This window comes from Arachis hypogaea, chromosome 17 (assembly GCF_003086295.3).
Source record: "Arachis hypogaea cultivar Tifrunner chromosome 17, arahy.Tifrunner.gnm2.J5K5, whole genome shotgun sequence".
NCBI classification, from domain to species: Eukaryota; Viridiplantae; Streptophyta; class Magnoliopsida; order Fabales; family Fabaceae; genus Arachis; species Arachis hypogaea.
Genome location: NC_092052.1, coordinates 128,623,759 through 128,637,284, shown reverse-complemented (window position 1 = coordinate 128,637,284; position 13,526 = coordinate 128,623,759). Strand labels below are relative to the sequence as shown.

At 37.3% G+C, this 13,526-nt stretch overlaps 2 protein-coding genes across 2 annotated transcripts; one reads left to right on the top strand and one right to left on the bottom strand.

Annotated features, from left to right (window-relative positions):
- The first annotated feature begins 5,720 nt into the window (after nucleotides 1-5,720).
- Nucleotides 5,721-6,746, top strand: LOC112763941 (uncharacterized). Its single transcript, XM_025809479.1, has one exon. The coding sequence runs from the start codon at nucleotides 5,721-5,723 to the stop codon at nucleotides 6,744-6,746; it is 1,026 nt and encodes a 341-aa protein (XP_025665264.1).
- Nucleotides 6,747-10,648: 3,902 nt separating this feature from the next.
- Nucleotides 10,649-12,761, bottom strand: LOC112765178 (ethylene-responsive transcription factor RAP2-13). The gene has a single exon (XM_025811060.3). The coding sequence runs from the start codon at nucleotides 12,055-12,057 to the stop codon at nucleotides 11,008-11,010; it is 1,050 nt and encodes a 349-aa protein (XP_025666845.1). The 5' UTR covers nucleotides 12,058-12,761; the 3' UTR covers nucleotides 10,649-11,007.
- Nucleotides 12,762-13,526: the final 765 nt, after the last annotated feature.

Here is a 13,526-nt window from a genome sequence, read left to right as displayed (position 1 = left end):
GAAATCAATAGACAAAGTCAAATTTAAAATAATAATAATTCTGATTGCTATATATTACTGCTATATATTACTGAGTACTGATTCAATGTTGATTGCTACCCTTTCACCTTCATATATTATTATTGCTTTATCTATTTTTCTATACCTTCTGAAAAGAAACAATGGTAGGTTATGCATCTTAGTTCGTAATTAGTTTCTTACTCTTCTATTCAATACGTAGCCAAATGTCCAATTTGATGACCATGTAACATCTTTTTAATTTGATAAAATAGTGCAAATATTTTATATAGTGGTTGAAATGTTTAATTTGATAACGAACTAGATTCTATTGTAGATTCGCTTAAGGCCAATAAAATCAACAATAAAATTAACATCAACAGCAATCAGTCACTATTAAGCAATCAGCCACTATTAATTTAACTACTAATTTTGACAGTACTTACTTCCATATCTTTTGACACATGGTTCGATCCTAGTGAAGGAGGAATGCTTCGCCACGCATCATTTGGTGCACTACTTGCATCAGGCGGAGATTGTTGGGAAGCTTCTATCATTACTTGCACTTGTTCTGCACTCATACTAGGATTAACTTGTTGCAACAACATTTTGATCAAGCTCGCTAAACCATGACTGCACTGCAGTGTCTTTAAAACAAAAAACAGCAGTAGCGTACAACATTCAAAATTCCATATAAAATCCAAGTTAAATCCAATGACCTTAAAAATTAATATAATTTAACTTCACTCATCCAGGTTTCTTTCTCAATTAGTTATGGGTTAATACCATTTTTAAAGAAGAAGTTACATAACCTGAAAGTTAAGTAAAAATGACTCAAAATCTGTTTTAGAAACCAACAAGTTTAGTACCTTTCAATTTGAATAACTTTTATTACAAAACTCCAATTAAGCTAAATTTTGGTTTGGAAACTCCTAGCTCATCCAGAAACAATTGTGTCTTGGTTGCAACCCAATTTCTATTCGATTCTAAGAGTTACAACTATTGGAAGTTGATGCATAGCTTGCTGAAATCTGTTTCTTTTTAGCTTTGACCACCAATATTCAAAAATTTACAACTCCCAATCCTTAAACCCTATTGGAAGTTGAAGCTTTAAAGCAATAAACCAAGTTAATCAAATTTTATAACAAAATTAGTTTCGCTCCAAAACTCAACTTGTAGAAGTCGTAGCAAGATAAACAAGTTACTACCTTGTTTGACCTTTTCCGCTGCAGGACAGATTTAACAACCTAACTTTAAAAATTCGCCATAAATTGTATATTTAACAAAAGAGGAATGCTAGGGGGCAGCAATTTTGGTGTTTTATAACCATCAATTGGCCATCAATAGTATTTTTAATGGTGTGAGATTACATCTAATGGTGGGAGATCATTCACTTTTGTTTTGATGCTTAAGTGCTGGCCAGAAAACACAAAAATTGCTGGCCCCCTAGACTTTTCCTTAACAAAAAGGTCTCAAATTTTTCAGTTTAGTTCCTTATATTCCCAAGTTTAACCCAGATTTAGTCTTATACAATTCCGATTATTACATAATTAGTTACAACCTTTCAAAGTTACTGTTTTCATTTAAAGGCAGAAAATCAGATTTCACGGCTTAACTTTGAAAAATCATAACTAATTCTTCATTTAATACGAAACCTTCAAATTTAAATCCTAACAACTACACTTGTTCAAGTTTACTCAGATTTTAATCTCATACCATTTCGATCACTAGCAAATTACTGGGTCGTCTTCAAAGTTACCATTCTATTTTGAAAACCAGATTCTTAATAATAGTTTAGTCTTTTAGGTCCTAATTCTTCAACAATTTTCAATTCAATATCAAATATATCGAATGATTATCTCAGCCTCAACCAATTATACATAATCAGTCAAAACCACAATTCTCAACTAGTCTCGAGTCACTTTTACAGCCATAGCAATATACCAAACAACCATTTCAACAGCCAACAGTCAATAATCCAATCATCTACCACACTTAGTTATAATCAATTCAATCACAAAACCAAACACAATCACAACCACAATCCAACATTCATATAATCAATCAATTACTCATAGCCATTAATCCTATTTGCAGTAATTCAATAAACTTTGTAGGCATTCTTAGATTAAAACCATTTAAATTAAACCCCCTACCTCAATTAGTTGAACCCGTTGAATTTAAACGCGATGATCCCCCCTTTATATAAAATTATTATTAGTTTTTAATTATTAAAATTTTTTAATTTTAAAAAGAAAAAATATTTAAAATAATAAAAAAATACATAAAAATTTTAATTAATTCAAACTCAAATTATTAAAACTGTGTCTATAGACCCCTTTAGGTCATCCTTCCAAAAAAACCGTGACCATAGATCTTTTTTTGTCACTGTAAAAAATCGTGACCATAGACGCCATTAGGTCACCCCCAAAATCGTGACCATAGACCCTTTTAGGCCACCCTTCTGAAAAACCGTGACCATAGACCCTTTTTGGTCACTGTAAAAAACTATGACCATAGACACCTTTAGGTCACCCCCAAAACCGTGACCATAGACGCTTTTAGGCCACCCCCAAAATTGTGACCATAGGCCCCTTTAAGTCACCCCCAAAACCGTGACCATAGACCTTTTTAGGCCATCCCCAAAATCGTGACTATAGGCCCCTTTAGGTCACCCTAAAACCGTGACCATAGACCCTTTTAGGTCACCCTTTTTTAAAAAACCGTAACCATAGCCCCTTTTTGGTCACTGTAAAAAACCGTGACCATAGACACCTTTAGGCCACCTCCCAAAATCGTGACCATAGACCCTTTTAGGCCACCCCAAAACCGTGACCATAGACCATTTTAGGTCACCCTTTTTTGAAAAATCGTGATCATAACCCCTTTTTGGTCACTGTAAACAACCGTGACCATAGACCTTTTTTGGTCACTGTAAAAAATCGTAATCATAGACCCTTTTAGGCCACCCTTTTTTAAAAAACCGTGACCATAGGTACTCTATGGTCACCCTTTCCAAAAAAACCGTGGCCATAGATTTTCTTTTGTCACCCTAAAAAACCGTGGCCATAGAGGGTCTATGGTCACGATTTTTTATCGTGACCAAAAAAATCGTGGTCATAGACCCAAAATGTTGTAGTGAATTTTGATTAACATATAAAAATACTCACTGACTCAAGTCGGAGTGTCTTTGTTCGAATCGCAATATCAGCTTCAAACAAGACTATGGTCCAGTTTGGATAAATAATTTATATTAAAAGTAGCTTATAAATAAGTAATTTTATATTTAATTTTTTAATTCTAAAAATACTTATTTTAAAAGAAATATGATAAAAAGATTTTTATTATGAAAGAAGTCATTTTTTTAATTTTTCTATAAGTACTTAAAAAATTTTTTAGAAAGTTACAATTTAATTTTAAAAATTACACCAAACATTAATACTATTATTTTTCATAAGTTAAAAGTTCAAAAAGTAACTTTTGAAGCTTCTACAAAATTAAAAATTTAATGTTAAAGCATGTCATTTAATTTAATTATCAAAACTATTCTTTTCGAAACTGATTTTTGTAAGCAAAACAATTACGGTAGTTATTTTTATTCAAATATAAATTGAGTATCAAAAGACAAATTAATTTTTATGATGTAGAATAAACAAACAAGATGTTATTGCTTATTAGATACCAATAGAAAAGCAAGAAAGGGTAACATAGTGCAATTCTATTATTCTGAAAATAATGCCTTCATATGAAACTTATTATCAGGAAGTAGGTTATATAATAAGCTGATTATCCTCTTACTATAACGAGGTTTTGGCGCATGTTTTAAGAGTATTGGCGAAATGAATCGGTTTAGATTTGGAGTAAAATAAAAATTGAACCAATTAAATTATAATTGATTTAAATTAGTTCATTTTAACATTTTTTGTGTGTACCTTTACTAAATCAAATTGATTAAGAATAAATTGATTTAGATTGAATAATTGGATTCATAAGATAAAAATTTAAAAAAAAATTTAAAAATTAAATTTTTTTTTAAAAAAAAATCACATAAATATAATAATAATAATGTAATATCAACTAATAAATCAATAATATTCTAACAATAATAAAATATTTATGAATTTACAATTATAAGAATTAAGTTAATTAGTGTAAGGTACTCTTTCTGTACTCTTTTTGTTAGGATTTAGGTATGAGTGACGGAGTGAGCGGGAGGTTCACGAAGAGGGTGACACACAGTGAGGTAACCGATAATGCCGGCGGTAGAACTAGGGGGGAGAGCGTCGGGGGTTTGTATCTGGTGAGAAGGAGGAGGGTACTAGGGTTTCCAAGGAAAAACATGGCTTTCAAAAGTTTTCCCTCCGCGACATGGTGACTGGACAGAAGTCTCTGTCTCCTATGCTTCGGAATGAGGCTTTAGATGGAGAGAGGTTAGCCAAGGTGATCAAAGGGAACCACGGGGATTCGCATCCTCCTCGGGTCATCTTCTCAGAAGAAGGGCTGGCGGCGTTATCTGTACCATATAAGGAAGCGATCGTCGTCAAAGTCTTGGGCAAGCATATGAGTTACACGGCGATGGTGCATAAGTTGAGTATAGTGTGGAGATTGAAGGGTGAGTTTCAAGTTCTGGATGTAGGAAATGGTTATTTTCTGGTGAAGTTTGATGCTTTTGAAGATCGGGAGAGGGTATTACTTGGTGGTCCTTGGATGATATCTGGGTTCTATCTTGCTGTAAAGTCATGGTCACCTGAGTTCTATTCAGAGGAGGAGGTTTTTGGATCCACCATGGTATGGGTACGCTTTTACGGCTTAGGGATTCGTTACTACCATGAGAAGGCTATGTTGAGGATTGCCGCTGCAGTGGGAAAGCCAGTGAAAGTCGATGTAGCAACTAAGATGGCAGCAAGAGGGAAGTATGCGAGGGTTTGTGTGGAGATTGATTTAGGCGTTCCCATTACTCGTAGTGTTGAGGTGGATGGGAGGGTTTTGGATGTTGAATATGAAAGCCTTGAGTTGGTCTGCAATACGTGTGGTTGTTATGGGCATGTTGGTGTGGACTGTAAATTGATTAGTTCAATTTCGGCGAACATTGATGAAATAGGGGTGAATGAAGACAAGGAACAAGATCATGAGAAGATGGATCAGGTACCATTTTCTTCTAATATTGAGAAGCCTTTTGTTTTTGGTAGTGCTACAATTAGGATAGAGAAGAATAAGGATAAGGAAGTGCATGTAATGGAAGGGGCACATGCAGGGGATACAACGTGGACCAAGGTGGAAAGAAAGGCAAAGGGCAAGAAGGTCTTTTTGGGTAGGCATGACCAGGATAAGTCCAAAAAAGTTTATGTGGATAAATCTTCTAATTATGTTGCTAAAGGAGAACCTGCTATGAAAGGCATCAATGGGGTTGAATCATCTTTACACATAAGTAAGGGCAATCAAGTGCTAAAACAAGCGAGGAACTTTAAATTAACTTCGTCAGGTTTTACCTCTGCTCACGGTGTGACGAGTGGCAAGCAAGGACCTAGTTCAGAACGGGCAGGGGCTTATTCGCAAGGTGCGGGGACTTCTAAAATGCCATTCAGAAGCAATTTAAAGAGATTAAGGCTTAATTCTCTTCAGAATTCCCCGGTTGAGAATGGGCACAGTGTGGTTACAATGGAGACCCCACTCACTACCCTCAAATAATCTGAGGTGTGGGTCTCACTCCAAGTAATATTAATATGGATTGTGCAAACATTATAGCTTGGAATGTGAGAGGAGCTAGTAATAAGCTGGCTCGGGTGCATCTGAAACAATTGGTAAAGAATTTTCATCCATACGTTTTTATCATTTTAGAGACTCATTGTACTTTCCAAAAGGTGGCTGTCTTTTGGAACAGATTAGGTTATACTCATATTCATATTGAAGAAGCTCATGGGCATAGTGGAGGTATTTGGGTGCTCTCTGCATGGCCCGGAGTATCTTGCAATGTAGTGGCAGCGAGTTCGCAAGTGGTGTGTGTTGAGTTTTCGAATGGCGGTTTCTCTTGGGTCTGTACAGCAATTTATGCAAGTCCCGTTCATAGCATAAGGGAGGAAGCTTGGAAGGTTTTGACAGATTTTTCCAGAAATTATTCAGGTCCTTTATTAGCTATTGGGGATTTTAATGAGATCCTTCTTTCATCTGAGGTTAAAGGTGGGAACTTTGTCTCTCGAAGGGCAGAGCGGTTTGGAGCTCTCCTAGATGAGTGTGGTTTGATTGATTTGGGAGCTCATGGATCCTTGTACACTTGGTTCAGACATATGCAGGATAATCGGTTCATCTCGAAGAGGCTGGATAGGACTGTGGCTACTGATGCTTGGTGTTTTCGTTTTCCGGAAAGCTATGTACAGAATTTGGCGAGGATGCATTCTAACCACTGTCCCATTATGGTGCGATGTCAAGGTAATGATAGAAGAGTCGGGGTAAAACCTTTTCGTTTTCAAGTAGCTTGGTCTTATCACCCAAGTTTTTCGTTGGTGGTCAGGGGTGCTTGGGACAAGGGTAGACCCAATCCTATTCGTTGCCTTTCTCAGGTCAGAGATGATGCTTTGGCCTTTAACCGAGATGTCTTTGGGAATATTTTTAAAAGAAAGAGAGAATTGGAGAGGCGTGTGACCAGTATCCAACAGAGAATGGAGAGAGTTGATGCTTTATCCCTTATACAAGAAGAAAGAGAGTTACAGGCTGAATATAGTAATCTGCTTATGCAAGAGGAGTGGTTTTGATATCAAAAATCCCGAGAGCACTGGGTCAGATTTGGAGATAGGAATACTAAGTTCTTTCATATGCAAACCATTATACGGAGGAAGCGTAACAAGGTTCAGGGGTTGTTTTTGGAGGATGGAAGATGGAGTACTGATCCGCAAGAACTCGAAGAATGTGCAATTGAATTTTATAGAGATCTTTTTTGTAATGTGGAACAGGTAGAACTTGATGTGATGGGGAATCAGGAATTACCTTCTTTATCTCGTGAAGTTATTGAAAGTCTCACAAGAAATGTTTCTAAAGAAGAGGTTAGGAAGGTGGTTATAGGCATGAACTCTTTTAAGGCCCCAGGTGCCGATGGTTTTCAGGCTTTTTTCTTCAAGGAATATTGGGAAGTGGTTGGTACAGAGGTATGGGAACTTGTTAAGAAGGCTTTCGCTGGGTTTGATCTGGATAGTGCTCTGTTTGACACTTTGGTGGTGCTGATTCCTAAAGTTGATAACCCGTCTCGCATGAAAGAGTTTCGTCCTATCAGCCTCTGTAATGTCATATACAAGATTATAACTAAGGTGGTTGTGGAGAGGTTACGACCTTTTCTACAAGATATCATTGGCCCTCTACAGGGAGGGTTTATTCCTGGAAGGGGTGCCCCAGACAATATCATTGTAACCCAGGAAGTTCTCCATTTTATGAAGAAAACCAAATCAAAGAAAGGTGTTCTTGCTTTTAAAATTGACCTAGAAAAGGCTTATGATAGGGTGAGTTGGGAGTTTTTGGAGCAATCTCTCCTAATGTTTGGCTTTCCAGGTACTATTATTTCTCTTATTATGAAATGTGTAAAGTCTTCCTCCCTTTCTCTAATGTGGAATGTTAACCGGTTGGATGGTTTTCAGCCAAAGAGGGGTTTGAGGCAAGGAGACCCGATGTCTCCTTATTTATTTGTTATTTGTATGGAGAGGTTGAGTTGCCTCATTGCTAGGCAAGTGGAGGTTGGTAGATGGAAACCAGTGACCGTGTCTAGGGGAGGTCCTGTAATCTCCCATCTCCTTTTTGCAGACGACCTTATCCTTTTTTGTAAAGAGAAGAAATCTCAAGTGCTTCATGTTTTGGACACTATATCCACCTTTTGCAGAGCATCTGGTATGAAGGTGAATTTTGACAAATCTCGTGCTATCTGTTCTATGAATGTTTCTAGACAACGCAAGGATCTCTTCACTGGTATTTCTTCTATCCGATTTGCTAATTCTCTGGGAAAATACCTTGGTGTCCCCCTCAAGCATGGCAGAGTTACTAAAGCTGATTTTAATGATGTGGTTGATAAGCTTACTAATAGGCTAGCATCTTGGAAAGGTCGCTTCCTTAATAAAGCTGGTCGGATTTGCCTTGCTAAATCAGTTTTATCTTCTATACCTATTTATAGGATGCAAGTAAGCTTTTTTCCATCAGGTGTGTGCTCTAACATTGATAAGATTACTAGAAGTTTTATTTGGTGTGGTAGTCATAATCACCGTGGTCTTCATTTAGCATCTTGGAGAGTTTTGACGACTCCGAAAAAGTTTGGAGGTCTTTCTTTGCGGGAGTCGCGGTTGGTCAATTTTTCTTTATTAGAAAAACTAGTTTGGCAAATTTTGATGAATTAAGAGAAACTGTGGGTCAAGATTATGCTTCAGAAATACCTCCAGAATAGAAACCTATTTGCAGTTAAAGCAATGGATTCTTCATCGTATATATGGAAGTCTATTGTGCACTAAGCTTCCGTATTAAAGGAAGGGTTTGTTTGGGAAGTGGGAGCTCTTTCTAAGAATTTTTGGTTTGACTCTTGGTTACACTCTGGGCCAGTAGGTGCGAGGGTTGAATTTCTTGATATCTGTGAGGCTACTTTGACCATTGAAGATGTTTATCGTGATGGAGTTTGGCATTTGGAGAGGATTTACTCTTTTATTCCTAGGGACTTAAGGGAAGACATTCTTAGTTTAGTACATATTTTGACTTCTGGTCGTGATTTGGGTTGGAGTTGGGAGCACACTCTTTACTCTGCTAAACAAGGATATTTATGGTTAATTCAGAATAAGTTGAATTGGGATAGGAATATCAATTGGCTTTGGCTTTGGAAGGCGCGGGTCCTTGAAAAGTTGAGGCTCCTAGTGTGGCTTTGCCTTCATGATGCTGTACCAACTCAATATCTGCGTTTTCGGCGACATCTCTCCTCCTCATCCTTATGTACACGTTGCAATCAACTTCCGGAGACGATTCTTCATTGTTTTCGGGATTGTGAAGTGGTGCGATCAACTTGGGTTTCTCTAGGTTTTTCTGATGTGTGTTTCTTTGGCTCTCACGAGGTGCATGATTGGTTCAAGCATGGCCTCCTCAATGAAGGTTGTTCCAAATTTGCAGCTATAATATGGTCAATTTGGCAAGACATAAATATGGATAATTTTCAGGGAGTTTTTGGATCTGCTGGATCAATTGCATACAAGGCTCGCAGGTGCATGGTGGATTTTGAATATACAACTCAGAATCGAGTGTGTTGCATCCAGGGATTAAAACCTCTGTCTTAGTCTCCGCCAGAACCTGGTGCTTGGAAGTTAAATTGTGATGGGAGTGTGAACTTGGGGGATGATTGTGCTGATTTTGGGTGGGTAATTCGCGATAACTCCAGTCAATGGGTAATGGGATGCTCAGGATATTCCTTTGGATCTAGTGTCATTAAGATGGAGTTGTGGAGTATATGGAAAGGTTTAGCTTGGGCTTGGGAGGCGGGTCTTAAGCTTGTTGTCTGTGAGACAGATTGCGCAGTAGCTTTTGAGCTAGTGACTGGTTGGCAAGTTCCACTCTGACATCTTGAAAAAGAAGTAATACAACTGATCTTTGACTTGAAGTTAAGAAGGGATTAGAATATTCGTTTTGAGCTTATCCCGAGAGAAGCTAATGTCGTGGCAGATCGGTTGGCAAAGATGGGATTTGGAGGTAGCGAAATTGATGAGGTTCACCTTTGACACCAGCCACCAGAAGTGGTTTGTCTTCTCTTACTGTTAAGAACCTGATTTCTTTTTTTTTTTTCTTTTTTGTTCTTTTGTTTTTTCTCTTGGTTGTTTACCAAAAAAATTAATTAATGTAAAAAATTATATATATATTATTAAAATTTATATTTTATTATTTAATAAAAAAATCATCGGTTCGAATTCTACTCTCCAAAACTAATACTCAAACTAATTATGATTAAATATTATCACGTTAGATCAAATATGATCGAGTCAGATCTAATTATATTTAATTACCTATTGATTTCAAAACCAATATAATTGATTTAGTTCTCGGTTGAATAATCGAGTTACCTGAATCCGCGAACTCTCCTATGTTTAATATTTTTAATAATGCCGATATTTAATTAATTGAGGAATAATTTTGATGAAATGAATTTCCCTAAGCTGTTGAGGAAGCTAGGTATGGGGACTCGAGAAAGTTGAAAGAAGTGTGTGAAACAGTGAAAGCTTTTCTTTAGCGCTCTGTGGTTCAGCATTGGGGAAGGAGCGAAGACCGAGGAAGGTTCATTGAACATGAAGTCACACAACACTTACCACGTGAGTCACTCATTCCGGAATGCATATGCCAGAATATTCGTTGAATAGTGAAAACAAATACTATAAAATAAAATAAAATAAAAATAGTAATACACCTCTGCCCACGCAGCCACGCTGGCCATTCCGTGTTCACACTTTCATCATTTAGATGTATTTCTTTTCGTAAATTAAACTTTTGGAACAACGTGAAAATTCAAGAAAAATCGACTTTACCTTAAGTTAATATCACATTAAATTAATATCTAAAAATTGTTGGATAAAAATTTAGTCAAACCAGTCAAATCATCTAACAATTATCATATATTATATATCAATTTTACGTAAAATCGACTTCACCTGAATTTGAAACAATAGTATAATTACTAGTATTATATTATCTCTTAAAAATGCTTAATAATAACAAGGAAGATGACTAGTACAATAAGCTTGATACAACTTACAAGGGAGAATGGAATTATAGAGAAAATAAACTTACATAATAATAAAGTAATAAAACCCAGGTCAAGCAGCAAGAAAAAAACCAGCTGTGACCAAATAGAGATTTCTACAGCATATGAACAGAATAATGAGATCTATGGAAGGGCCTAAAAATAAAATAAAACAGAGTAGCCCTGCAAGTGTCAAAAATTCCATTGCAGCGGCACCCTCTACAACTAGATTACTATTTATGCATGCATCAACAACGGCCTTATTAGCAAATTCACAGAGAATCCCAATCAATCTCATACGAAGGGAACTTCTGAAGATTAAAATTATCCCCAACGTCATCAACATCACCAAACGTCAGATCTGACAGCGGCGAAGAATCCTCCGACGAACCACCATCGCTCTCGGGGGGCGGCGACGCTGCGGCTTCTTCCACCTTGCAACAAGCCTTCACGTCCTCCGCCGCCGGCTTAGAAACCGCAGCTTTGGAACCAGCAGCGCCTGCTTTGGACCGCTTCGTCTTCTCCGTCTTTCCCTGCTTCTGCATCTCGGCGAGGCCTTCGCATATGGCCTGAAGCTTTGCGTCGACAGAGGAGTGTAGCGGCTTGTACTCGCCGAATTCACCGCCGACGGAGGAGCCGTTGTGACGGAGGTTAGGGAAGTTGAGTCTGGCAAAGTCGCCGCGGAGCTTGTAAGCGGCTTTGTCGTAAGCCAAAGCAGCCTCTTCTGCGGTGTCGAAGGTTCCGAGCCAGAGCCTTGTACGGTTCTTGGGGAGTCTGATCTCAGCCACCCACTTTCCCCAGTGCCTCTGCCTCACCCCTCTGTAAAGCTTCGTGGGCTTTGAAGCTGTTGACCCCACGTGCTTCATCGGGATGGGCTTCGGCCCAAGGAAGCTAACACAGGAGTTGAGGTGTTGTGTTTGCCATGGTTGGGCCTCGATCTGCATTTGGGCCTGGATCTGATTGATCTGTGACGGGGTTAGGTGGTTCAGTCCAAGAAGAGAAGTTGTTGAAGCAGTTGAAGTTGGTTGTGTCCCGAATCCCAACAAGTTTTGGGTCATGGGTAAACCGTTGGACAAGAAACAGGGTTGTTGGGGAGGGAGAAAAGGAGAAGGAGAAGAAGATTGGAAGTAGAAAGAAGAAGGGTAAGAGGTAGAAGGAGATGAAGTTGAAGAAGGAGGAGAAGGAGAAGTTGAAGGTGAAGGTGAGGGTGTTGTGGAAGAACTCTTAATAAAAGGTTCAAGAACTTCCATTAACTCACTACCTCTAAAGGGATCTGAGTACTGAAGCTGTGTGTTGCTGTAGAAATCCATCATTGCTGCCATAATTTTTTTCTTTTACTTACTTAAACCTGCGTCTCTGTATAAAAACTGAACAACAGGTGGTGATAATAACAACAACAACAACAGAAATAATAACAGAAAAAACAAAAGAAGAAAGAAATGTTTTCTACAAAGATGATTAAAAAAAAAGGATGGAAGAGATTTTAAATAGACAACCTCTTCAAATCCGGGAAATTAAAAATAAAATTAGCTTTGAGGGATCAAAAACAACCCTCTTTGCTGATTTCAGAGAAACAAAAATAAGAAAAATAACTAAGCCTGGATCTCGATTCTGAAAACACCTGGCTTTCGAGAAATTAAATCCTTTCTAAGTTTGCTTCTTGGTTTCAGTTAAAAGACAAACCCAAAAATCATTAACTTGAAAGACAGATGATTAACAGAAAGGGATTCAGAGAAGCGGGGTGTAACAGAGGGGGGAAAAGAAGATGAAGATGATGATCACAACCAGAACCACAAAGAAAATCTCTCTAACGCTCACTAGAAAATGAAGACAAAATATTTTAGGTGAGTGTGTATCTCTCAACGCTCTTGGTTTTGTCCTTCTGGCTCTCACTCCGTTATATAGCAATACTGCGAGCTTCAATACCACTGTTAAATTGTTAATTACTAAATAATTTACTATATAATTACATGATTATTCCCTTAATTATCGCTCCTTTACCATGGGTTAGATTCGTCAACATTGTTCCCCTGACGTCAGAGATGCTCCAACTGATTAAGGTAAACGCCAATGAGATATTGACACGTGCCCCACGTGATGTTGGCCGAAGACACGTGTCCGTTACGAACGGGCAGCTGTCGGTGTCTTTAACGTTGTCATTTTCTTAAGCTTGTTTTTGTCTTTAAGCTTGTTGACCATATCGATGCGCGTTTACACCAACTACTTATGCTTCTAATTTTTTATAATTTAACAAAAATATATCTAACGACAGACGTTAGTATACTAATAGATGCAGCAAACCGGGTGTTCAAAATTCGGCATGATCCAAAATTCAATCCGGACCCAGGACCCAGGACCTAAGAAATATTTTACTGAGTTCGAATTGATTATTTTTATCTAATAATATTTTGGGCTGAACCACCCGGTTCAATTTTAAAGTTATTTTTTACAATAAAAAATAATTTTTAAAATTAAATTAGTAATGTTATATTAATTTTTATATTTTAATTAATATTTTGGGTAAAATATTAGATTGTTTTTCTACGTTTAGACGTAATTCTGTTTTGATCCTTAAGATTTAAAGTGTCCTATTTGAATCCAAAAAAGTTTTATTTAGTTTCAATGTAGTCACACTATGAGGTCAAAGTTAAATAATTAGCGGAATGTTCTATATGACAGTAGTACAAGAACAAGGTCGATAATCTCGATAACAAGTACAAACTCTAGAGGCACAAAATCAACCATGAATGCATCAATACATTTATTTATCATTTTTCTTACAATTTAAATG

Coding starts and splice junctions, on each gene's coding strand:
- LOC112763941 (XM_025809479.1), top strand. CDS start 5,721: ATGGATTGTGCAAACATTATAGCTTGGAATGTGAGAGGAGCTAGTAAT.
- LOC112765178 (XM_025811060.3), bottom strand. CDS start 12,057: ATGGCAGCAATGATGGATTTCTACAGCAACACACAGCTTCAGTACTCA.